Genomic DNA, 26,571 nt, shown 5'->3' on the forward strand with positions numbered 1-26,571 from the left:
AATTCTTATGGTATTCTTCTCTTTCATTTGTTTATCTCTTCTGTTTCTTATGTTTCTTCCTTTTTTCTTTTGTTTCTCATTTTTTCAATTAAGTCTAAGCTCCCAAATCTTTTTGGGACTGAAGCTTCAGATTTTAAAACATCTTCAGGATTTGTAGATAAATCATCAATTTGTTCTGCTGCAGTGCTGAAACTATGCTCAGAACTACTCTCTCTTCCTAGTACAAAGTTAATAAATATCTTTCCTGTATTCAGCAAAGAGTGATAAATAATAATAACTGAATAAAGTGGTAGCAGTTTCCACTGTCTTCTAGATACATGATGCATCTTTCAGTAGCTTTAATTGAATACTGCCATGTTTTTCTTTACTTAATGCAATTCTTGTTCTGTGTTCAATTTCCCACTTGCAGAATTTGTTAGGAAGATAGAAGGAAACTATATTCCTTAATCAAAGATTACATCTTAAAACATTTTTCAATTGTTGAAAAGACCCTGCTTAATCTGTGTAAAATCTAAATACTCCTTGATCTAGCTATAGAGAGGTCCTCCTCCTTCTCAAAGCATACACTGAAAGAAGCAGCAGACAAAGACAGTCATATATAGTGTTACATTTTTAATATTCTCTTTATTGATTACCTAGTCCCCATTTCTTTTTCTTATGGTCACATTTTAAGTGACGTTACATGAACAAACAGTCAGCCTTCCTTTCCTTTTCTTGATGCTTGAGTCTTTCAGCCATTTTTTATTGCTAAGACCAATACTTAATATTATTAAATTTTAAGAAGTTTGCGCAAATGGCAGGTTAGTACTCCTGTGAGAAAGAAAGTGCATAGGGAATTAAACTCATCACTTGTGTAGTGTTGTAGGTAGCTGTGACTACTGAGCTCATATGTGGGGCTCTGAACCAGCAGGATATCTTTTGCATAGCCAGGAGCTTGGATACCTTCAAGGAGCTGAGGGTACATCTATTGTGGAGGTGTCAGGGATGATACCAGAAGAGATATAGTGGGAAGGAGGGCTTTGGGGTGGGGAAAGGACTGGTATTGCCATATGGGGTTGATGCACTTTGCTTACAGGATATTTCTATTGCTTGTGAAGTGACTTAGTTCTATTTTGGAACTACCTTTAACTCTGAATTAGCACTGGAAAGAGTGAATGATTCTTTATAAGCTGCAATGAAATAGGAATTCACTTTTAAAATCTTTCCTCGTAGTTCCTTTGCAACTCTTGCCTTGATTGCCTTTTTTCTTGGTATCTTCTTTAATGTTCTCACTCTGTTTCTGCAAGTGGTAGTGAAGTAGATTACCTAAAAAGAATAAAATTGAGGGCATATTGTATTTATGAGAATACTGTATTGTAATTCTCTCCCCAAATATACTTAACTTTAAACTTGCATTAAATTTAACTGTAATAAGGGTAACTAACATTCTGAAACACATGTAAATATGGCATTGTTTAATCAGAATCTGTGCTAACAGATTCTTTGAGAAATCAAGAAGAATATTTTCTGATCTAATTACAGATTGATTTAATGATTGCATAGTACCTGGAAAGACAGGACCTTCTTCTGCAATTCTGGAGATTATTAGAGTAAATTTTGAAACTTGTATTGATAATGAAATAAGATTTGTAAGAGTAATACTTTGTATTCCTTGTTCTATTGTATCACAGTTTGGACTTTCTACCTCTGTAATAATGAGAAGATTAATCCCTTCCCAACCTTATAGGTGGGGAGTACTAATCACTCATCATTTTTTCCCCCAGCTATGTGGAGTGGTCTTTTCACTCATATAACAGAATCTTGGAATAACTTCAAAGGTCTAGATCCAGATTATGTAACATGGATGGATCTTATGGAGAAGCATGGCTACCATACGCAGAAGTTTGGGAAATTGGACTTTACTTCTGGACATCATTCAGTAAGGTAATCAGGTAGATTCTCCTGCTGTGAAATGGGCAGCAGTGAGCAAATCATGTAGTGTGCTGTCGCGTGGTTTCAGTCTCCAGGTGAAATGATAGTAGCTTTAACTTAAAAGAAATTGTGTTGGGTGCTTGGCAGAGATCTGTCTTGCAACTTCATGGAGAAGCAAGTCTATCTCTTGCAGCTGTACTTTGGCTTTTACCTGTAGTTGAAAGGTAATACAGAAACTGGTTTGCCCAACATGAATGGTTATTTTCTAACACTGGTATTATTGCTCCCTAAGTGAAATTCATAAACTGTTTTTGCCTTGCCTTAAGACTTCCTGACTTCCTGGTAATACTAACAGTGTAGGAAAAGCAGAATGAAACCCCCTATTTATAATAATTAAATATTAAGCCTACTGTCACAAAATGTCAGAGGTTTTGAGGGTTTTTTTTGAAGGCTGTAAGTGTTCAAAGACTTGTGTTGTTGTGGTGGGTTGACCCCAGATGGACACACCAGGGCCACCATGATAGAACAAACTGTTCTGTGACTCCACCTCCTCCAGTGAGCAGGAAGGAGAAAAAACAACGACTTGATGAAGTTAAGGACTGAGAGAGATCACTCAGGTACACAACAAAACAGACTTAACTTAGGAAAATTAATTTCTTTTATTGCTAATTAGAAGCCAGAGTAAGGCAATGAGAAGTAAACCCAAATCTTAGAACACCTTTCCACCACCCTTCTACCCAAGCTTAACTTCCAAATTCTCTACTACGTCTACTCACAGGGGTTTGGGAGTGAGGACTGTGGTCAGTTCATGACACATTGTCTCTGCCACTCACTCCTCATTAGGGGAAAACTCCTTACCTTCTTCTGCTTCAGTGTGGGGTCCCTCTCCCACTGATTTCTCCAAAGTGAGTCCTTCCCATGGGCTTATGTTCTTTACAAAGTGCTCTAGCATGGGTTCCTTCCATGGGATTCACTCCTTCCGGAACAAACTGCTCCAGTGTGGGTCTCCCTAGGGGGTGACATGTCCTGCCAGTAAACCTGCTTCAGCCTGCATTCCTTTCCCTGCAGGTCCACAGGTCCTGCTGGAAGTCCAGTGCAGGCTTTCCACAGGATCACAGCCTTCTTTGGATATCCATTTGCTTTGGTGTGGGGTACTTAATAGGCTGCAAGTGGATATCTGTTCCATGGACTGCAGGGGTACAGCCTTCCTCACCATCTTCTCCATGGGCTGCTGGGGAATCTTCGTTCTGTGTTGTTTTTACGAACATGCTCTGTCTCACTGACTAATAATAATGTCCGTTGTTAAAATAATAATAAAGAGAAGCTTTTTCCTTAATGACAAACAGGTCAGAGTTATTTAATGCTTCCTTTTTAGTTATGAGGGGATTTGGTTCTTTAAAATTGATCCTAATCTCAGACTGACTGGATAATCAGATTGACCTATGGCCTACGTAGTATTTTTTTTTCTGTATAAATCAGTATTATGACATTAGGTACAATTAGACACACCCACACACTCCTTTATCATAATTTCATTTTAATGTTTATGAAACATGCTTTCTCTGTAAACCAGATACCTTATATTATTCTAAGTAATTTATTTAAGCCTGTGTAGGTTGAGAGTGTGAGCCTAAACAAGAAGTTAAAACAATAAAAAAATTGTTACAGATAGCTTTTCTAGAAGTTAAAGTGCTTTGGTAAAATTCCTTTGGGGATAAAACTAGTTAGATGCTCTTTAAACAGTAATAATGCTGTGTTTCAATGTGATCAATCTTTGAGCAGTTTTATACTTTCCTTTGTAATTTCTTGGTTATATTGAAGTTGCCATGAACAAGATGAAGATTAGTCAAGGTTTTAGGTGGTCTGCCTCTTACCAATGTCCACCATCATTCACTCTAGCAAAGAAACAAGGACATTTGCGGCTCAGATTTTTTTTAGTGTTTTAGAGAGACAACAATTGCCATGACGTTAGAAAATATGTTCAAAAATATTTTGTCATTAAAATGTTGCCGTTTTCCCCTCCTTCTTGCTTTCTTTACACTCTTTTCTATTATTGTTTGATAGGATTTATACAAGAGAAATAATTCTTACATATTTTTGTCTAAAGTGTGTTTAATTAATAGTACAAGCCACATCCAGAATGTTGTTTCTAAAGGCAGCCTCACCAGTAAAGTTATTTCCCACTATACTCTTTCACATAAAAATCTCTGGCCCAGTTTACAAATAAATAGTGTGTGAATCTGTGCCAAAAAGTGGAGAGAGGTCCACAAGATGGAATGGTATTTCTAAGTATTATTTTGTAGATGTGACAAGAGCCATTCTGACATAAATGGGTAATAAATAAGAAAAAAGATTCAGAAGCAGACATAAAAAGTCTGAAGGTCTGATTATAAAATAGATGCACAATCATTATTGCTCAATTGAATAACAATTCTCCTTTTTGCAGGTATTGCAAATAGATTGCAACTGAAAGTATAGGGGAAGTTCTTCAGGAATTCATAATGCTTTTTGCTTGGAGAAAAAGTGAAGAAAACATTTTCTGTTGAGTGTGTGACTTGTGTATGTATTTTCAGTAACCGTGTGGAAGCTTGGACTAGGGATGTTAACTTCCTGCTCCGACAAGAAGGAAGACCCATGGTGAAACTTACAGGCCATAGGAAGCAGTTTAGAGTAATGGAAAAAGATTGGCAGAATACTGATAAAGCAGTAAATTGGATAAAGGAAGAAGCTGTTAACTTTACTCAACCTTTTATTCTTTACTTGGGACTAAATTTACCACACCCATATCCATCACCCTATGCAGGAGAAAATTTTGGATCCTCTACATTTTTAACATCTCCCTATTGGCTTGAAAAGGTATGTGAATATAAAATTTAAATGCTAATTTATTAATAACTGTATTTTAATACAATATTTTATTCCTGATTTTTCAAGATAGACCCAGTTTTGATATATCACTACACAGTAAGAAAATACTTGAATGAGATATTAGATTTCTGATTAAAGGCTAAGAAAATACTAGTGACAAATTTCTCTCTGTTGTGGGAAAAGGTTTGTTAGCAGTAGTCATTGAATCGATAAGTACAGAGTTCAATAGCTAGAAACACATTAAGAAAAATGAGATTGTTGCTCTTCTTAGCTGTAAATTAATTTTGGTAATGGTCTGAAGCTTAATGTTATGAACATTCTGTATTTTGCTTGTTAGAAATGATGCTATATGTAATAATTTTGTCTGAGTTTTACAGTGAAAGATTGACTTTTTCTGCACTATGGACCTAGAACATAAAGCAACATAAGACACAACAGAAGTCTTCCTTTTCTGTTAACTTCTTCTGTGCTACTGTATGTTTTCCAGCACAAGAAAGTGTTCTTATGTCTGTACGTGTAAAACTAAAATATAGCACTCCATTCCAAAGAGAGATATTTTTTTCAGTCTTGTATAGTTTCCAGTTGACATTAACTGCCTTAAAATACAAATTTACTACAATAGATTTAATTGCAGAAAGGCATTAATACTCTCTGCAGCTGCAGAATTAGAATTAGGTTGATAAGACTTTATACTTCAAAAAAATCCTCTGTATGCAATTTATGTAACTTGTGGCCTTTTCCACAACAAAACTGCTAAACATCTTTATCTAGGTGTGCCAAAAATACAAATACTTACAAAAAAAAGGTTTACAAATGAAGGTTGAGAGATGTGAATTTTTTTTCATGATAGTGAGGGTTGTAGGTTCTTCTGGGAATGGGAGAAGTTTGTGGGGAGAGGAAGAACTTGGGAAAAAAGCCCTTTCAATTACAAAAAGCGAGATCTGGCTTAGTTATTAAGGAAAACTTTCTGGGTGCTGATTGCTAGGTTAGATGTATCTTGGGAAGCATAGGTGCTTTTTTTGAGTCACAAACAGTTATAACATCTTTGACAAATTTTTGCCATCTTTTATCCAGTCAGAATACCTTAACTGCACAGTTTGCTGGGCTCCTTCCCACCACTGTGTATACATACTGCCTTGTGCCACATATTACCATTTACTGACCATTGGCCAGTTCTTCTGCAATGTAGCTCTTTTTTGGTCATGGAAGAAACAGTCTTTTAAAATCACAGAGGTAATCTCATGAAGAAGTTTGATCACATAGGTGAATAACTGAATTAAATGTCCTGTTTATTTGGGCTGTAATACAGAGCAGAGTATCAACACGTATGTCTGTGAAACATTGTGTTGTCAACCAGATGGTCCCCTGTGTTTCGCACAAGTTGTCATTTTTCAGGGCATGTGGCTTCTTTCCTAGTTGTGAATTATGTGTCTTGGTTTAAGACAATTCAAAGAGGTAGACATTCTGAAATGAGTTCTCCCCTTAGTTTCAACCAATCCCTTTCCACCAATAAGGAACCAATACCATTAGATACAAGTGAAAACATAAGTTTACTAACAAGTGAAACAGCAACATGCAAAAAATAGCAGTGAATAATCACTAGATGCAAACTTGCTGAATCCCAAGAGCTCCACAGGAACAAAGAGATCCCAAACTAGTGGGGCGCAGCTCCCTTCTAATCTGACAGCCCCCCACTGCTGACTGTCTGCGGGGGGCAAAGGGAAAGTGGTGTCAGGCTCTTTCCAAGGTGGCACCTGCCACCATGCACTCCAAGAGACAAAGGGGATGGATGGCAGCAAACCCTCCTGGGAAGGTTGGAGATTATGAAGGTCTAGTGGCAGATGGGAAGTTCTGGCGCATGTGGGGTCAGCACCGCTGTTCGCTGCTTCCTCTTGCACCAGCTGGATTCTACTGGTGTTGATGCTGGTGCCTTCTGATCTGCTGGTGTGCTCGGGAAGGGAGAAGGGGAAACTGGTCTCTGGACACTGATGGGCTTGATCACCCCGTGATCAAGCTTCACTGCCTATGGAGTTTGCAAAGATCACTGGGAATACAGTTTCTGTTCACTAAATGCAGTTCTTCCAAGTTGCTACAGTTGGAAGCCCAGAAACTCACCCATATCAGGCCCCTCTGAAGTGGAGTCTCCTCCTTCAGCAGAAGAAGAAGTTGCCTTGGGTTTCTTGACCTTTTAAAGGGACTGGCATTTCCCAGCTGCCCTGCAGTTCTGGTTCCAGCCATGCTTCAGGTCTTTAAGGCACAGTAACAATCTTATGGCACAGATAGATATGGAATACATTTTGGGTAACCCAGGACATTACCATAGACAGACAAAGGGATTGTGGCTTTGTGAATATTTAAAACTAGACTGAAGTCCTGTAGAAAAGAGTCATGGATAGAAAGGAACACTTTTTGCTCTCTTAAGCAGCTAATAAATACCATTTGCAAAGTCCAAAATGTAACTCCAAAATGTAGCCAAGGACCTTGAGCAGTAAGAAAATGACTGAATCATTATTATTTTATCTTAATGATTTTTTCTAGCAGTGTGTTTTCTATAGATCCTAAGGAAACTTACATTTTCTTGTATCTATTTGACTGTCACAAAGCCAGGTTTTACTTCTGTGGGCAGTAGAACTCTTGCAGATATATCAACTTGTTTAGCTGGCTGGCTTTTCCTCCAAGTAACAAGTGAAGGTACAAGAGGAAATTGCCTCAAGTTCCCTTTTATTTAAGGGAATATTTACAAGTATGACAGCCAAGGCTAAATGTGTATGTAAAATTTCACGACTCTAAAGCCAGTACTGAAGCAGACAATATCTGTGACTACGCGTAGTTTGAATATACAAATAGATTGGCATTTTGGCTTCATACTGATGTTACATTTCTTTATAACTAAATGGATTGACATATGTAGAAACATGTAGAAAGTTCTGGAAAATTGGATTAATGTAGTGAGTTCTTTTTATTAAGTTGCCAAGACTTGTCATCACTGTCTTGGAGGCTTTCCCAGACTACATGGTTTTCCATGTTGTTCTCTAGTCCCACATAACATCCAATCTTTTAGATCCATAGGTTTATACTTATTCTACAGTTACAAAGACTCTCTGCTGGTATTCTGTACCTACTCTAGAAGAGTGTTCTGTGATATGTCTCTTAAAAATATACAGCAGTTGGTGAAGCACATATTTGTGGCTCCTAGCCTTAGTTTCTAGTTGATTTTCATAGGTTTTTAAAAAACAATTTACCTGTGGAACTGTGGTGAGCTATGGAGGAGGTAACTGCATGATGTAACAAATAAGCAGCTACTGTTTCCTGGGCCATAAATTGAGAACTGTGAATTTATGCTATACTTTTTGAAATTAAATCTGTATTAAAAAACTTGTTTAATTCAGTTGCTAAAGTAATGCTCATTTTCTCTTTATTTCTTAGGTAAATTATGAAGCTATTAAAATACCCAAGTGGTCTTCTCTTTCAGAGATGCATCCTGTAGACTATTACTCATCGTACACCAAGAATTGCACAGGAGAGTTTACAAAGGAAGAAGTCAGAAATATTAGAGCATTTTATTATGCTATGTGTGCAGAGACAGATGCCATGCTGGGTAGGTAATGTTTTATTACACAGTGGATTTTCTAGTTCTGATTTTTTTTAAAGAAAGTGCTGATAGGGCTGATCTTTGGAGGAAAAAAATAGAAAACAAAACATCTGGGAGTAAGTTGTGGAAGTTGCTCATTCAATCTATATGATAAATGAGAGGATACCCTTTTAGGTGAGTTGGGAGTACTCTGAAAAGTAATCACAGCCAGTAATTTGAAGCTCTGTAGAAAGCCGTTGACTGCAGCAAAGTATGATCCATTGCTCTGGTTTAAAACCCACTGAGAAAAATACCCCATGCAAGCTGCCCCTTCTCCTCCATCCCCTTCCCAGCACAGGAAATACTAGGAGAGACCAAAAGTGGGAGCAACAATTTTACCAAAAAACTTGTAATAAAGACTGTATAGATAAAAGAGGACTCAAAAGGAGCATGCTCCACCAAGAGGAAGAGTGTTCACCAACAAAAAAGCAAAAATACCCCCCAAAGAGAGTATGTAGTGTGGTTTTCCCAGACAAAGGCAAGATGGCACCTGTCATCTCCATCTCCTCCACACTGGACCATGCAGCTCTGAAAAATGGAAGCAATGAGGCAAAATAGTTTCTGCAATTTATTATCCTTTCTCCAGCCTGGAGGAAACAATGGAAAACAGGGACAAAACAAAGCCTGGAGACCTAATTAATCCACATAAAGGGTTCTGTAAGTGCTGGCCTTGACAGTGGCAGCAGTGGCAGAAGCACTAGCAGCAGTGGTGGCAGCAGCATCTTCCTGCTGCTCCAGGAATAGTTACAGCTTGTCAGAGTTTCTGAAACAGTTACAGCCTCCCTTGATTTTAGCAACAGTTAAGGGAGCAGTTCACGCATTTCCTGCACGAAGGTAATCGCTTACAACACACCTAAGTGTCTCCTGCTGAAAACCATGCCCCCTCCATGACATAGGTGGTAATGTTATTAAATAGTGCTGGAAATTCCACCCTTCTTTTCCTCTGTACCCAGGATACCCATGTACAAGAGAAACTAAATCTCTTTGATTAAGTGCTAACTGAAATAATGGAAACACTTTGGTGAAGGGGACTGTAAAAGCTGAGGTGGAAGAAAAGATGAATTTTAGGGCTTAAGTTGTTTTCCTTAGAAGCTGATTTCAAATGTGTAGACTGGATAACAATTGTTACACATTGACTGAAGAATAAAGTTACATTTGGAATGTGCCTTAAAAGCACATTATTGAAAGTTGTGAAGAAATAATTAATTGTACATTTAGAATTCTTCAGACATTGCAGGCAGGTCTACAGATAGAAAATTTACAATGCAAGTTGGTCTTAATTTACAGCATTTTATTTTTTGATTTGAAAAGTGACCATGAATGAACAAGAATTTGAAATTAATGACCAAATAAGCTAATCTTTTAGGCATATGACCTAAACCAGGACACCGTATTAGATTGGCAAAGTGAATTAAAAGACACAGAATTGCTCCTCCTCATTTTATGAATGAAACAATGGAAGCCTTACAGGTTTAGGAAATAAGGGATTGCAAAGTAACTGCACTGCTGTTGTAATTTTATAACATCTTTTAACTAGTATGTTTAGGCATGAGTCATCCTGAAGTTTCAATATTTAAGATGCCTAAGTGCTTTGCTTAACTACCATCTTCATTGATCTTGGCCCTGTCTTTGTTGCACAAATGTACGTACAAAAATAGAGGAGTATATGTTCTCTTTTCATTGCACAAATATATGTGCAACAAAAGAAGAGTTTCCTCCACTGGATTAGGAGAATTCCTTGAAATTTGCATGCTGCTTTGCAGATACAGACCTTGAAAGAAATATTTTGAATGTATCTTTTTCAGTATCTTTTTGATGTTGCAGGAGAGATTATTTCAGCTCTGCGAGATACTGGGCTTCTTGGAAAAACAATTGTTATATTCACTGCAGATCATGGAGAACTTGCTATGGAACACCGTCAGTTTTATAAAATGAGCATGTATGAGGGAAGTTCCCACATTCCTCTTTTAGTTATGGGACCAGGTTTAAGAGAACAGCAACAAATACCAAACGTAGTATCTCTTGTGGATATCTATCCTACTATGCTTGGTGAGTTAAGTAATTCCAGGTGACAATTTTTTTTCCCTGTTACCATTACTATTCTGCATTTGTATCATAATAGTCAGAATGATGTCTCGACTTTGAGGCACAACACAGTAACACTACAGGAGATAATTTATCTGTGGACCATGTATATGGACTTAACAGAAAAAGTAAAAAATGGATGAAAAAATAAAGAAACTGATTGTCTTCCTTATTACTGTAACTGTCTTCCACATAATTACATTGACTTACTATATATATAGGATTATTTGTTAGTAAAAAAAGGAATAAAGCCCATTTTGGATATGAATAATCCTTGCTAGCCTTCACACTCAACAGTTTACTGTAGAAATTACAGTGTAAATGCATCCAAAGATGAGATTAAACTTGAAAGGAGGAGGACAGGTTCACTAACTTAGTAAAGGAATGTCTTTTACGAAGGGTCATGTGGAAGAAGTGTGATGAAAGGTTTGTATAGGAAATGTAAAAATGATCTGGACACACGTATAAAGATGTGATAATGGATATCCATTCTTACCTTATGAGATATGAAAATACTCAGTATTGGACAGAAAATAAAAAGAACTGAACTTAAATTACTTAGATGGAAATCACTTTTAGGAGGGAATTTTTAAACAGTTATCTGTGGTAAATCATGCAAGAGACAATTCTAATTGGAATTAAATATCAGGTAAAGTTTTCTTTTGAGGCTTTATCTGTGATCTTTTAGGCTCCCTATCAGAAGAAATATTTTTTTCAAACCAATCTGGAGGGCTTGTGTCACATGTACACTGCAATACTTGGAGAACATGAGTGAATAAAACTGTACATCCAGCAAAAAATATCAGTGAAAAATTCACTTCTATATTGTTTTAGGTTAATTTTCTAAAAAGTAAACAGAAGTTATTTATCTGTTTATGTCTTCTCAAAACTTTTGAACCAGTTATCCAGGGAAAAATAGGATATAAAATCTGAGTGGCTTTCTCTTCCAAATTTTGGCATCAATTTGTTATGTATATATATCTGTACTACATGTGGATCTTATACAAGTTATGTTATCCTATGTAAATCGCTAAAAATCTCTTATTTATTTCTCTTTCCCAAGTGACATATTTGGTCAGATGGTTTAACATCCTTCTGTCTTTTCCCCCTGGGGGTTTTTCATTTGAGCTTTTTTTCCCCAGAACTTTGTTGCATAATTCATTCCTTCTGTTCTGGCAGTTTCCCTTCTCTGTACTCTCAATGTCAAAAAGGCATGTATGATGAAAATGAAAACCTGAAGAGCCATCTCTATAAAGTATTATGTTCTCAGTCTGCATGCTGCTGCTGACTAGTGAGGAAACAGATTTCAAGTCTATTTTTGTGAGAAATTTAATGGCTTTGCTTTGGATTGTCACAGGGAAATAATCTCTCTTAAGATGCCATCCAAATGCTTTGGTCAAGACTGCCGCCTGCACTGGCTTTGAGAATAAGTGCAAATGTTTTGATTCCAGCAGAATCTGTGTGATAGGAATGTACAGTTGGACCTGAAACAGCTCTTGCTTTTTGTAACAGGATGTAGCATAATCTCCAGGCAGCACTAGCATTGTTGGTCAGTGTGGAAATACCTTTGGCTCCCTATTGGAAAAGCAGGAGCTGCTGAATGGCTGGAACATGCTTCACACATAGAAAATCCAGTTACTGCAAGTAATAGTGTTACTGATTTAGGATGACAGAAGAGCCCATATCCCTTTTTCGTTTGTTGGAATGTCGTGTGTATTTGTTCAAAATTTTTTTTGCCCATGCATGATCAAGAGCTGCTTGCTGGGTTTACACGTTGTGGGTCTTCCTAGTACTTTGTCAGATGCTGGCTGGGCAGAGGACAAAGAGGAAGATCTGTGCTGATGAAGGAAAGAGTCACCTTTGAGCACTTTATAAGCACAGAGTATGACCACTCAACACAGAACAGACTAAATACTGCCACGGTGCTTTGTGAAATGGAAAGTTTTGAATTTTGAATTACTATAAACAATGTGTAGTGGGGTGATTAAAAATAGCAGTACTGTCATACATGGTTTTTAGGACATGCTTGGGACTCTCAGCTATGTTTTTCAGAATGTTTCTGAAAAACCTTTTCAGTCTTTTAACCTGATCTTTGGGAGCTAGAGAAACTTGTGGTATAATTTGATGCTGCAGAGCTTATGGATATTACAGCATCTCCTAGTGGCCATCTGGTAGGCTGTGGAGTCATCCAGTGTTTTCTGTACATGCACTTTGATTATACCAGCTCAAATACCATCTTTTTCTCCAGTCCTGCCAGAGAAGCAAGTGTCCCCACCAGTTATAGTTGATAATAAAGGCCACCTTTTATGAAGCATTTCCTTATTCACTAATGAAGAATGCTACAGATGAGCTTAGCACCATTATTGTTCAAGTAATAAACAGCTACAACATGTTGGGTGTGAAGCTTTTAGGGCCCTTTCATGCTGTATTATTCTTTTTCTTCTGCCTGATATAGTCAGAGCAAAGGAGAAATGTTTGCAAACGTGATTAAGGAATAAAACAGCACCAACTGTCAAAGGAGACTATTGTGATAATTTTCACGAACTTCTGTTAAAGGTTTAAGTTATACATAGATGATATATTTGATCAAGATGCTGGGCAGCTTGCTTTGGGAAATTCCTTAAGGTATTTTTTATTATGTATTTTGGGATAATAATTAGGACAGCACATTTTATTATCAACATTCAGACATCGGTTGCATTGCGTTAGAGTTTTTTAAAACTGAAAACTGCAGTAACATTTTGGTTTTGTCTGTCTTTCCTTAGATATAGCAAGAATTCCTGTGCCACAGAACCTCAGTGGATATTCTCTTATACCACTCCTACGTGAAAAGGCTGAGAGTGAGGTGTCACCCAGAGGACCTCGGCCCTCGTGGGTGCTGAGTGAGTTCCACGGGTGCAATGTGAATTCCTCTGTGTATATGCTGAGAACTGGCAAGTGGAAATACATCACGTACTCGGATGGCTCTTCAGTACTGCCCCAACTCTTTGGTATGCTGCTTTTATATCTTGACTGGCTCGTTAATTAACTTTAGTGCAAATTGAATCTTAACTGACTTTTGTTTGTTGCAGACCTTACTGCTGATCCAGATGAGCTTACAAATCTTGCCATAAAATTCCCAGTAACTGTACATTCTTTGGACAAAATACTTCGCTCTATAGTAAACTATCCAAAGGTTTCTTCTTCTGTTCATGAGTACAACAAGCAACAGTTTATCGGTTGGAAACAAAGTTTGGGTCAAAATTACTCAAGTGTTATTGCAAACCTTAGGTGGCATCAAGACTGGTTAAAGGACCAAAAAAAGTATGAGAATGCAATTGACAAGTGGCTTGGTAAGTAGATAGGGACAACCTGGGGATTTCATATGAATGAGGATAAAAACATAATGCATTTGTAATATTATGCTGTATTTCAAATGATATAATTATTTTCTTATATAACCTCTTGAAAGTAAAGATAATTGAACCATTACTGCTTTGTGTCAGAAAGCCAAGTGTGATGGTATTCACAGAGGTCCCAGGATGAGGGAAGAGATGAGAATCTTGACTCCATGTTTCAGAAGGCCGATTTATTATTTTATGATACATATTATATTAAAAGAAAATTATATATTCAAATTATACTAAAAGAATAGAACAAAGGATTTCATCAGAAGGCTTGAAAGGAAGGAAAGGAATAGAATGATAATAAAATCTTGTGACTGACCAGAGAGTCCAAGACATCTGGACTGTGATTGGCCATCAATTAAAAGCAGCCACATCAGACCAATCAAAGATGATGCACCTGTTGCATTCCACAGCTGCAGATAATTATTGGTTTTCTTTTCCTCTGAGGCTTCTCAGGAGAAAAAACCTTGGCAAAAGGATTTTTCATAAAATATGTCTGTGACAGCAAAGAGCACTTTATATAACTAAGCCAGCACTAAAACTTTAGCCAGCACTCTAAAACTAGAGTTTTAGATGTTATATAACTAGCCAGCACTAAAACTTTAGCCAGCACTCTAAACTAGAGTTTTATTCTATAGGTGTAAGTAAGTGTATATAGAAAGGGTGGTGTGCAAATATTAATTGTGTGTAATATTTAGGTAATATTTAGCTAATTGCAAAAGTCCTGAGTATTAAGCATTCAAACTCAATAAGAACTTCTATTTATAAGGAAAAGCAAGGATTATAGAACTTAGTGAAGTACCAGTTATAGTGGAATTTCCTGTGTGTATTGTAAGTCTAGATTGAATAGACTTCATCAAAAAGTTGGCAACCAGTACAGGTCTGAACATAGATGAGGTTCATGCAAGTGCTTAACTATATATGTGACTGACTCCCTATGTTTGCAAGGTCTGCCTGCTAATTTCTTGCTCCTCTCTGCTCATCATCATAAATTAAAAAGAAAAACCCTTCTTGCCAAGCCTATGAACAGAACAGTTTTCTCTGAAAAATGACAGTGTGATTTGTATAACATAAAATAAAAACGGTTTGAATGCAGTTAGATTCTGCAAGTAAATGCTTTAATGCACATCAGCGAGTGGAGAATTGAAACCTAAAATGTACACAGTGGAGACACAATTGAAGCTTGCAGGAAGAGTTAACAGAAAAATACTGTTTCCCATTTTTCCAGTGACCTGACAAAAAGAAAGTAGTTTTGGAAGAAGGTAAGATTTAGGTAGCAACTCTTTCACTTATGGGAATATGTAATTACAGCGGTGCTTAGGTTTGCTAATTCTTGGTCACCATCATTTGCTGCTATATACCAGTTCAGAATGACATACTTCATACATAATGTTTTCTGGAAGCTGTTGTTAAATGCTCAGTAGTAGCAGTAAGCCAGTAAAAATAAACGTAAAAATGAGACTTATTTTCTGATGGCTCCACACACTCATTTTGTGAGCAACTTCCCACACAGAATTAAAAAATCTTGAAACCCTGTAGCACATGCCATTATAATTCTTATTAAAATGAGTTCAGGTACAGCTGAAATTACTTAAACAAAATAAATGGACTGCATAATTAGAGGAACTATTTATATCCATATGAAAATTTGTTCCAGAGAAAAAAGAATAGCAAAATTTTCCCACTTTACAGAGGTCTGGACAGAATGCAGTACATTGTCCAAAATGGAGTAAAATAAAATTATGGTGAACTGGATGTGTTTTGTGTGTGTGCTTTTTAATGAATGAATGTTTAAAATGTAGGGAAAACTGTATTTTGTCAGTTCTGTGAACAGTACTTTCCTTGCAAAGATGAGCTTTTAAGACTCACTGATGTTAGGTTTACAAAAGTGCCATTTGTGATACTCTCTGAAATGGAGGAACAAATAGGTAAAAAATCTTGCAACCACATCTTGTGCTACAGACTGTCCAGAGAAGCCAAGTGCATGGGGACAGGCTTCTTGAAAATTCAGGAAACTCCAGGAATGGGCCAGCTCACAGAACAGAGCTTGTTGTTGTTCAGGAGACCAGGTAAAATCATTCTTCTGCTGGGTCACATATCTTGCAGTCTGATTGTAATATGGAATAGGTATCCTCCAAAAACGCAAAGTAGAAAGATGAAAGAGAAATTATTAAAACAGAAGGCTGCACTTGCTAGTGTGGTATTTAGAAGAGTTCTAGTATCTGTTAGTCTTGAGGAATAATTAGAAAGATTTGTGTTTTCCAGGAGACCAGAACTTTGTGAATGTTTGTGACAATGGGAGTCAGAGCTGGGAAATGGTGATGATAGGTAAAAAGGACTAGAAAAGATTAAATAATAATTGGATGCCTTTATTTCAGGAAAAAGTGTAAGGAACTTAGATTAATAGAAGGTATAAAATAATTCAGAAAAACAGAATTTCCTTTTTGTACTATTGTGTTCTCTGTAATTTTTTTAATGTCTTACTTGGTTCTACCGGTTTTCCATGAAGTTTCTTTAGAAGCAAGACTAGAATTATTTCCTTGTGCTTTTATTTTCTTGGTCTTCTTTTAGACTCTTAGCAGGGATTTCTAGTTGTAGACACTGTAAAGGAATACAGGTTCCTAAATTTGTGTCTTCTTGAGTACTATTTTCAAACTTAACACTTGCAAAAATATTGAAAGTGATCTTCTTTTATAGGAGATGTTGATGCTATAGGAGATGTTGATGATGGGCATTGATTAAAGGTGTTGATATTTGACTGGCAGGATTGGGATGGACAGACACCCTTCCTCAACAAATCTAAGTTAAAGCCCTCTTGAGGAGTTTGGCAAGTCTCTGACCGAAGATTCTTTTTCCCTGCTTTGTCAGATGGGCCCCATTGCCCTCAGGAAGCCAGGGATGGGAAAAGGGCTGAGTAACCTAAGTCCTGACTATGGCACCATGGTTTCAATCATTTTTTGCCCCTCCAGGGTCATCTGGCCCTTTCATAATAATATAATTTCATAATCTGTGAGCCCATAAAGAAAATGCACATTATCATTGTGGTTTCAGATTGCTCAGGCATAGCTAAGAATAGGCCTTTGAAATGTGAGGAAGTGTGTCAAAGCTTATCCTCAGAGTTGTGCTATAAGCCATTAGCAACAAGAATAAAGCATATTGTTAATTTAAAAAAGTTTAGAAAACCAGGATAGCAGTGTCACCTTTCAAACTGATTTTTCACTCTTCTTTTCCTCTTCTGTTTTATTAGATTTTAAAGTGAAAGATAACATGTATCTTTCTGAAGTTCCTTGCTGTCAAATGCTGTATTATAGCTTTTGCTAAACATAGGTACTTGTTTCAGCTTTTGTGAAGTCACATTACCTTTAATTCCTCTCTCTTACTGAAGCTGCAATGATTAGAAGGTTAAAATTAAAATTGGAAGCAATAAACCTCTCCATAAAACATCTTTAATCTTACAGATTGAACTATCCTTAGATCTTTAGGCTTATATAATACTGAAAATTCCACTGATGCTTTGAGTCATGGAAAGCTCGTATTTTTACACAATTCCTTGTAAACAGTAAGTCTATATATATATACCCTTATTGTTTTTAGAGCAACTCCTTACTGGAAACCTAGAGAAACTCTGAGATTTAATGAAATATAATAAGTAACAGCGTATATAAGATGGCTAAAGAATTTATTCACAACAAACAGCCATTCTTTTCTTCAGAATTGTAAATTTTTATTTATGTAATAATAATAATAATAATAAAAATTACCAGAAAAGTGCAAATATCCCCTTTGCCATTATCTGAGCATCCTGAGCCATTTACAGTATAAACACCACCTGCTCATGGTGCAGAATTGGTGTGTGTGTGCCATGCTTATAGACAATATTGCCCTTTGTTGTAAACCAAGGAATTCATCTGTAAAATGCAAGATTTTTTGACAAACTCTGCAGTAAAGATTGATCAGAGGCTGATATATAAAATATTTTTCTTCTATTTCATACAAACTGTGAATAAGATATAGTTATGAGAAGTAGTTAGAATCCTAAGTCTTAAAATATCACGTCATAGATAAATGAATTCACAGGAAATTATGCTGTAAAGATTATGAAGATTATGTTCAGGGAACACCAGGTGATTATGAATAAAATCTAAGTAAATTCCTCCAAGTTGCCTCTTCTATTATGAATTGCTGAGTAACTCTAATTAGAAATTAGTGAACTACTGGCATCCTCTCCCAGTGGCATTCATCAAGTAGATGCACCCATCATGCTTATCACATTTCTAGTAGTGATTGGCAGGGTTCTTCAAAAAGGTCTGAAGAAGAGTTTGTGTTAGTTACACAAATACATATTGGGAAAGGATTATTCTCCACACAAATGCATAGAAACTTGGTCTCTTAACCAGATTGTATCCGTAGTGCTACTTAACAGCCTAGAAAAGATTTATTTAGAAAAAAGGAATTTCTAGAAATACTTCTAGAAATTATTCTTCTTTCACAATAATTAATAGCAAAAAAATTGGAGGTCAGAGTGTTATCCAGTAACAAAACATATTAACTAAATAGCTATAATTTCATAGGAAAAACAGTAGAATAGGACTAATTTACTGTGAGTAAACTAGTAAAAAGTTATCTAAATGAGTAACTTTCATCATCATATTCTAGCTCATCTTCCTCATCATCCTCCAAAAGTCCATATTTAAATTTGTGATAAATTGTGCCATCCTTGCCCATGTATACAATGTCATCTTCATCATCATCATCTTCATAATCTCTGTCTCTGTATTCAATCACTTGATCCTCATGGTAACTGGGATTCTTGTGATAGTTGCTCGCAGAGGAGGGAAAGGTTTTGGAGTGATTTGTCAGCTTCTCATATCGTCCTTTATTGACAGGCTGGGTTTTGGTTCGTGCCTTTCTCCAGATGAATACAATGGCTCCAATGATAAGCAGAAGCAAAATGCAAGTGATAACAAATAAAATAGTTTTGCTTTTTTGTCCAGGTGGTAGAGTTGTCTGTAATACGCAGTCATCTACAACAGCAAATAAAAACAAAAGAACAACAAAAAAAAGGGTGAAATGAGCTTGCATTTGTGTGTGTGTGTCTTAAAAGTCTGGTACAGTGTGTCTGGTGCAGTAATAGCAGTCAACAAAACACCTAGCTTTTCTGGTATCACAATGATAGTTTTGGTGTTCTTATGCAGCAAGTATATCAATAAGGTTGTTGGGCTATCTGTTGTTTAGTATTTTATTTAAAATAATGAGAAAGAAGCTGAAAAGCTAGCAGGCACATAAATGCAATGAGATTCAGATGTCTCTTCACTGAAGTAAGCTAATTCATAAACCAGTAAGTTTATGAAATGCCAGGCCATTTAACATAGTAGTTGAGAGTGTGAGAAGTTGGCATCTCCAACACCAGACATAATGGTTGTTATTTGAGTAAAACCTTCCCGATTTTCGATGAAGCAGTAGGAACACACTGTTTATCAATAGTACATTTTTGCTCTAGTCCAGTTTTCAAGCAGCATAATGTCAGCAAAATCAACCATAAAACACTTAGCACTATTCCTGCTTTTCAGCGTGGTCCTACCTTGTGTTTCACTGCAGTCACAGCACTCTGGGGTTTCTGCTGGGTCAGTGTTGCTGCAGCAGGGCAGGCAGCGGCTTTCCTCCAGGAAGAGCTGCATGCTGGCTGGACAGACTGTGCAGTTTAAAGGACCAGGTCCCTTGCACTCAACGCATGAGCTGTCACATCTCTCACACTTGGGTTTGCTCTCCTTTAAACACAGAACACAAGCAATGCACCTCCAATTTTGTGTGATTTGTACCTGACCTGGTAGTTCTGTCCTATCATTGACCATCGTGGTTGTCATCTCTAGGCACCATGAGTGTCAATGTGAGGATACAATACCAAATTCAAAATTTCCTGTTTTCTGATTTCTCAGTGATCTGCTTGTGGGATGTAAAGGGTTGTAAAAGCTTAGAGATCTCACCTAGCTAAGCAGGGTGTTAAAATTTACTCATTCTTTTAAGCTTTTTGGGCCAAAAAAGTAAGTGATGTGGAAGAAGCAATATGAAATATTCTGGGTAAAAGCTGAGAGTATAAATTTTCTCTTTATCCCGAAGAAGCAGAAGTAAGGATTAAAGGTGGTTGGAAATTTTTTAGCAAAACCAATTACTCTTAAATTATGTGGCTTTTTTTTCCTATGGAAACAGCTTAGATTCAAATACTCTTCCTAAAGTCCAGGCTTCTGGGGACCTCTGTTTACAGAGACTACCAGCGGTCACTGTGATCACACCTGCCTTGCAGAACGCTCTGAAGTCAGTGGTTTCAGTATTTGCAATGCTCACAGTTCCTGGCCATGGCACGTCTTCACTGTGAACATCTGGAGACTCCAATAAACTTTCACCACATTTGCAGTTAGGATTGCAAGGCTGTTCATCCTGGATGGAAGAACCAGTGCAAGATTGCAGGATCATAGCTGCTGTTAATTTCTTAGAGTCAAAGCTCTTGCAAAGACCTGCGCACCTGTGTGGTCCCCAGCCTCAAATAATGCTGTTTTCTCAGATCAGTGCTATGAAGTAGGACTGTCAAGAAGATATTATAGGACAGAGACTCCAGGGTTTGTAGCATCCCGGGCATGCCTTGCTGCTATATTCTTGAATATCTTTAGAAGGCAATTGGTGTGGAAATCGGGAAGGTGGAATGCCCAGGCTTATGGTGCAGACCCAAACCTTATCCTATTCAATTAAATATACAGCTGTGTTAATTTCAGCCTATCCTTCTACTAGAGCTTTCGGCCAGAAAAACTGTCAATCAAAAATGCAGAAGAATTTCTTACAGAAAAAGCATCAGAAATCCAAGAGGAAATCTGTTATATTGGAAGAAAACAACACTGTATCATTAATAGAACTGATTTGTTCATGTGGTTTTGATATCTTTGTTGACTATAAGGAAACCCCAGAAAGAGAAACAAGGCTTCCTCTGCTAAAAGAAGAAAAAAGTAAGCATACTTAAAGATAGGCCCCATTAAAAACTCATAGAAGAGCCACGTGATGTTTGTATTTTGTACAAAAATCCTTGAAGTAGCTACCTTCTGTCCTGGAGTCTCCTGGACTTTGTATTCACCTACAAAACAGTCTGAGTTGCACATTCCATTTAATAAACTGTAGCTCCATACACAAGATGTGCAGCTGAGTGCTCCCTTCCCTGGACAGGCAAACAAAACAACAATATTACAACAGGAAATGTCAGTTAACTTCCTTTAAAAATTATACTGACCACTGCTATGAAGCAAAAGTATGTTTGTCAGTTGGTATTAGAAAAAGCTTGTGCCTAGTCCTGGGGTTTTATGTGCAAACAAAATTATTTCTTAAGTGTTTTGATAGTCATGAAAAGATGATTTCACAATCAGTTGTACAGGGAACTCTGATATATTCAGGAAAATAAATTAGATCAGAGCACTGAGGTAAAATGTGGAGAACTTTCTCCAAATTCTGTCCTTCACAAAATCCATACTTATTTGCCCTGTTAACTATTTTCAGACAACCATGAATTAAGCAATGTTTATATTTGAATAGAAAAATAACTTGTTTAGTTGCATAAGAAATAAACCATTTTTCACTAGGTACAGCCAGAGGACCATATGCACCTTGTGTGTCAAAGACTCTTTTTAAAGACATGCTGCATGCAGTATTTCTGTGAAACACTGAGGGGATGGGTTTGTCCTAAGTGTCAAGATGCATCCATCCATTTCCCTGCACACAGACATTTTCTGCCATTGTCTGAAAGGAAGAAAATGAAAATGCAAGGAACTGACATTAGCAGACATTAAACTGCTGAAGAAAGAAACCTTCTATAACACAGAGGACTTCCTAAATTACTGTGCAATGCATGATTTTCCTTACTGCTCTTGACAAAGAGACACCATGCTCTTTGCTGATATACCAGCAATGCAGATGCATTTCAGACTGGCTTGCGTTTTATAATTCTGTCTTTTTAATGATGATAAAAATTCTGTCCTGTAGTATTTATGCCAAAGAATGTGAAAAACACAGGAGGTGGTCTGTAAATTAAAATGCCTATCTTTTTTTGTTGCAAGTCAAAACAAACATATTTCTGCTAATTTTCATAATATTGTTACACAATTAGGTTGTAAACATTCTTGAATGTGGCTTCATTCTAAGTGCTTCATATATAATTTTGTTGCAATCAGCTATTTGTACTATCCAGTATATCCACTATCCAAAACAGTTTGTGTGTTACAATGCATGCTCTTCTAAGCTGCAGCATGGAACCCATTAGCTATAATCTTGTGTTGTTCAGGTAAAAAAGGACACCAAATGGGTCCAAGAGGATTAATGGGTTTTGTTTCAGAAGTGGTTTAATAAGGAAAATTGAGAAACTAAAGCCACTGTCTCACAGAGCAAAATAGACAGTCTCTGAAAATTAACTTTGTGAAATACATAACTATATTAAAAGCAACAAACATCACTGTGCTTTTGATTTCCATTTTCCTTTCAATCTAGAGATGTGCTTTATGGGTCCTTACTCTTCCCATTGTAGACTGTAATGATGTGTAGTTGGAATTATTTCCTTGGCTTTCATGGAGTAACAGACAGTAGGGCAGCTCAAGGAGTGAGATATTTTTCAGTCATTCTTAACATTCATGTGAAAAATGGGGTCCGTCTCTGTAAGCCCATTTTTTTATGATGAGCATTTTTATGAGAGGCCTGGCTGATGGTAGATTCATTACAGTTCTCCATTTTTTTCCATTCACTGACTTGGCAACATGTGACTTGGTCCTAACCCTCCCTGTTAAGTGCTGTCTCTCTGTTTGTTCTCTCTGCTGGAAGCAGTTCTGAAGAAAGCTTGGCAGGAATTCATATACTTGATTTCACCTCAATTATCAATGCAGTAGATATGAATCAATGGAGCATGTGTGCAACAAGTCACCAAGAGACAGGAAAAGCTCAGCAGCCCCTGGGAGAGGTCTACATCACCCACTGTGGGTGATGGACACCCAGAGTCATGGACAGGTTGGTAGCACTATATGTGGTTAGTATCTTTGTGAAGTGTTCCCAGATCATGGAGCTGAGATTCCAGGTGTTTTGATGACCCCTTTTTTTTGCTCAAAGCAGAACATATACTTTTACCGTCACAAGTTAAACAGGAAGAGTGGCATCTCTCACAGATGTTGTTGTCCTTGTTTTCATAGTAGTACTGAGGACAAGAGCTAACACATTCATTCGTGGCGTGCAGCAGGTAGAAATACATATTACAGGAAAGACAGTCTGTGGCTCGAGGCCCTGTACACTCCTTACAACTCTTGTGGCACCTCTCACATGATCCAGTGGAATTTTGTGCAAAATACCTGCGATAGATCAGATAGGCATAAAGGCCAGCAGTGATAGAAAAACCAACATATTTTTAATCCTTAGCTTTTTATCGTGATTACATCCATGTATAAAAATCATACTAAAATGAACACAGGTGTTTGTAATCTCAGTGGAAATTGAATTAATTTCATTCCCTTCGGCCATTGGAATTCAGCTACAAAGCATGACTCTGTATAGTTTTTACAGCAAAAATTTCTAAAATCTGAGTTGAATTGAGATACAAAGTATTGGAAGTAGAGAAGGTGTGTGTGATTTTGCTGAGATATGGTCATTAGAGTTTTCCAGTTTAATGGGAGGGACAGCCAGTGTGATCCATTGAACTCTAGTTTTAATTTAAATGGACCTGAAAGAGAAATCATAGGTTAACATTCTAAATTTGAATTTCTCAAAACTGAATTTCCCAAAACACTGAATCCACATTTTGAACTGAAATGGATTAATTATAAAACTTCTCTCTAGAATTATGAGTGCTCAGTTCAAAGACGTTTTAATGGTTTTTGTTATCACCCACTGTAAGCATTAACTCAACGCAAAAAAAAATATAACCTTATCCAAACTTCTCCTCGTTAAATGGAGGCCAGAGTTGTGCTTGGAGGCTCTTCTGCCTGTGCTCAGGCTGACTGACCTATAACTTGGTATACTTGTTCTGTTTCACACTGTACTGTACAGAAATAGCCAAGAGCATATTCTGAGCATGTCCACACCACATCTAAGCAGTCCCCATCTGGGCACCAATTTTGGAGTTTTCTACAGGGAAAGGAGGTTTTCCACCATTAGAGTACTGTGATAATACAAGAAATTTTCTCCTGAAAACAGTCCTATTTCAGATTGACATGGAATGCTCTAATTTCTCAAAGCTCTCTCTGTGATGCAGCTCTTAGCACAAGATCTTGGGCCTTACCCTGCTGGACAATGGGTTACACATCCTTTTCCTTGTCTGTACCAACCCAGTTTGCAGGAAAGGCACTGTGAGCTGTGTTTCCCAGTGCAAGTGTCGCAGGTGCTGTGGCATGCAGAACATTGCCTCTCTGTGCTGTCAGCATAATATCCATCTGGGCATGTTTCAACACAGGTTCTGTCTGCAGAGACAACAATGCAAAGTAGCACATCGTATTCAGTATTTGCTACTATAAAACATCTCGTGCAGCTGTGTTAGAGCAAACAGCCTGAGGTGCTGAGAGATAATGTATCAGAACAAGAAAACCCAGTGTTGGGGAACAGTAATTTCTTTTTGATTCTTGTAAATTCTTTAGTCCTCATTTCTTTGTTTAATGCATATTGGCAAGCTCTTCAAGATAGGCAAATTTTTATCTTTGTGAAAAATAAAGTAGCGTAATAATGAACAGCAGATGTGATTTCCTTTGTATAATCAAAAGTAGTAAGGCAGGTTTTTATCTGCATTGCTGTTTTCCATATATTTCACTCTAAGCATCAATCTAATTTCATTCTGTGTAGATGATGAATCTGATGGTAAATTTGAGATTTAATGACATCTGTTTACTGAACTTTACCCTTGTCTGTGGCTTCTACATTATGTTACCGAATTAAGTGTCTTTAATGCTGCAAAGCCAGATAAGTCCCACTTTTTTCAGTTGTAGTAGGGATCCTGAATGAGAAGTTAGTAGTGCTGGAATTAGCTGCAAGTGCATAAAGCTAATAAAGTAGTAGATTACAAGCTGCTTGTGCTTGCTACATATTTGTCTTGATAATTTTGCTGTTTGGGTTGCAATTGGGCAAAGGAACTTTCAGGTTCAGGGTTTTTTCATTTTATTCTCAGTTCCAATATCTGCATTTGTCCATCAACTTTACCATTTGTAATGGTGCAAAACAGCAGAGTGTGTAGATAAAAAAGGTAAGTCTGATGCCAGGTCTCAGAAATACAGGGATGTAAAATCTGCTTTAGAATTAGACTAAAAAAGCTTAGATTCACTTTTAATTTACACTGGTTTTTAGCTCTTTCTTGCATGAAGAATTATTTAATATTTTTTCTGTTACATTTTTCTCCCAATGATTTTCTAAAATTTTTGTTTGCTTTTAGAAGAATATGTAGAGAAGAAATGTTTTATTATGGGGATTTTAGAATTCTTTGCCTGTTTGTTTCTGAGACTGTACAGTCTTAAACCTACTCTGACCTCCAAAGTTAGGAAAGTAATTTTGCATCTTAGCCACCCATTAGATGCTGTCTTAGTGATCCCTTTTAACAGTTGGTTAAGTATTCCTTTGCTCATCAGATTGCTGCAGGGATTAAAGAAAGCAACATGAAAATGTGCATGTTTTATAGATACATTAACAGCAGCAACAACAACAACAAACCTAAGGATAGCTCTCTTAAGTCTTCGTAGGAAACAATAGAAGAGTACATAGCAACTAAGTGAAACATCCACGTTTTGTTCAGTCATGGTGTTTGCTGCTATTTAGAAATCCTGCATTAGTCCTGTGAGCCCCAGCAAGCCCTGCTTCACAAAGTTTCCACATAGCCCTGCTGAAGAAATTATCTCTGCACAATTTAACAACTTGTCATGTCCTCCTTACAGTATTTAGATTGGTTGATGCAGACAAATGCTTTGCAAATATGACAAAAACTTGTCTATTCCATGCTTTCTGTGTAGAGTGAAATCTAGAGAGAGTAGAGAGATACTTACTGAGAAGATACTGGTTATTTGCACAGCTAAGACACTGGTGTTCAGTAGGTCCTGAGCAGTGGAAGCATTTCTTGTGGCAAGATTTGCAGGTCTGAATTTCCTCAAGGTAGTACTCAGTGGGAGGACAGTATCCAGATAACATACAGTGCCCATCATGGTTCAATATCCACCCATTTCTGCAAGTTAGGCAGGTGGTGGAAGAGGAACAAGTCTGGCATGTCCTGTTGCATGCTGAAAAGGACAAACAGTAGGAATTTCACCTTTACTGAATTTATCTCCGAGTGTTATTACAGTTTTAATTTTTGAAGGAACAGCTCTTTTCTCAGGATGAAAGCCTGTGGGAAGTAATCTTCAATCTTATGCAAGGAGCTCCTTAGGTTTGCTTTTGCATCAACACTGCTTTTCACTGCAACAGTGAATAGTGTCTCCAGCAATTCTCAGTGGTTCTGTAGCCATTCTCTGCATTTTACCACAATGGTTGCCTTGAATAATAAACATAAGTATCCTGGCTACCTCCCTCTCTGCTTTCTTTAATTTTTGCTGATCTACAATAAGACAGATTCTTTTTCTGCCTTAGCTGTCCTCTTCAACTCCAAGACACTGGTAACAACATTAGCTGTCACATGCAGGCCCTTAGGGGGTGACCCTTAAATAGACC

The 26,571-nt window shown here is 37.2% G+C and overlaps 2 protein-coding genes across 3 annotated transcripts in view; one reads left to right on the forward strand and one right to left on the reverse strand.

Annotated features, from left to right (window-relative positions):
* ARSK (arylsulfatase family member K) overlaps positions 1-20,175 on the forward strand; it is a 32,938-nt gene extending 12,763 nt beyond the window's left edge. Inside the window, exons 3-9 of one of the 2 annotated variants that reach the window (XM_059491819.1) lie at positions 1,764-1,923; positions 4,485-4,767; positions 8,206-8,377; positions 10,235-10,459; positions 13,261-13,485; positions 13,567-13,827; positions 20,089-20,175. In XM_059491819.1, coding sequence (XP_059347802.1) covers positions 1,764-1,923; positions 4,485-4,767; positions 8,206-8,377; positions 10,235-10,459; positions 13,261-13,485; positions 13,567-13,827; positions 20,089-20,093 — 1,331 coding nt within the window. In that variant the 3' untranslated portion in view covers positions 20,094-20,175. Of the gene's footprint in view, positions 1-1,763; positions 1,924-4,484; positions 4,768-8,205; positions 8,378-10,234; positions 10,460-13,260; positions 13,486-13,566; positions 15,637-20,088 lie in introns of those variants that run through there. The other variant, XM_059491818.1, reaches the window with a different exon arrangement.
* Positions 18,502-26,571, reverse strand: part of PCSK5 (proprotein convertase subtilisin/kexin type 5) — a 226,290-nt gene continuing 218,220 nt past the window's right edge. The window contains exons 32-37 of the mRNA XM_059491816.1: positions 25,914-26,144; positions 24,173-24,350; positions 23,029-23,246; positions 20,967-21,082; positions 19,463-19,649; positions 18,502-18,905 (exon numbers count right to left, since the gene is read on the reverse strand). Of these exons, the coding sequence (XP_059347799.1) occupies positions 18,502-18,905; positions 19,463-19,649; positions 20,967-21,082; positions 23,029-23,246; positions 24,173-24,350; positions 25,914-26,144 (1,334 nt within the window). The remainder of the gene's footprint in view (positions 18,906-19,462; positions 19,650-20,966; positions 21,083-23,028; positions 23,247-24,172; positions 24,351-25,913; positions 26,145-26,571) is intronic.

Source organism: Ammospiza nelsoni, chromosome Z (genome assembly GCF_027579445.1).
Source record: "Ammospiza nelsoni isolate bAmmNel1 chromosome Z, bAmmNel1.pri, whole genome shotgun sequence".
In the NCBI taxonomy this organism is placed as follows: domain Eukaryota; kingdom Metazoa; phylum Chordata; class Aves; order Passeriformes; family Passerellidae; genus Ammospiza; species Ammospiza nelsoni.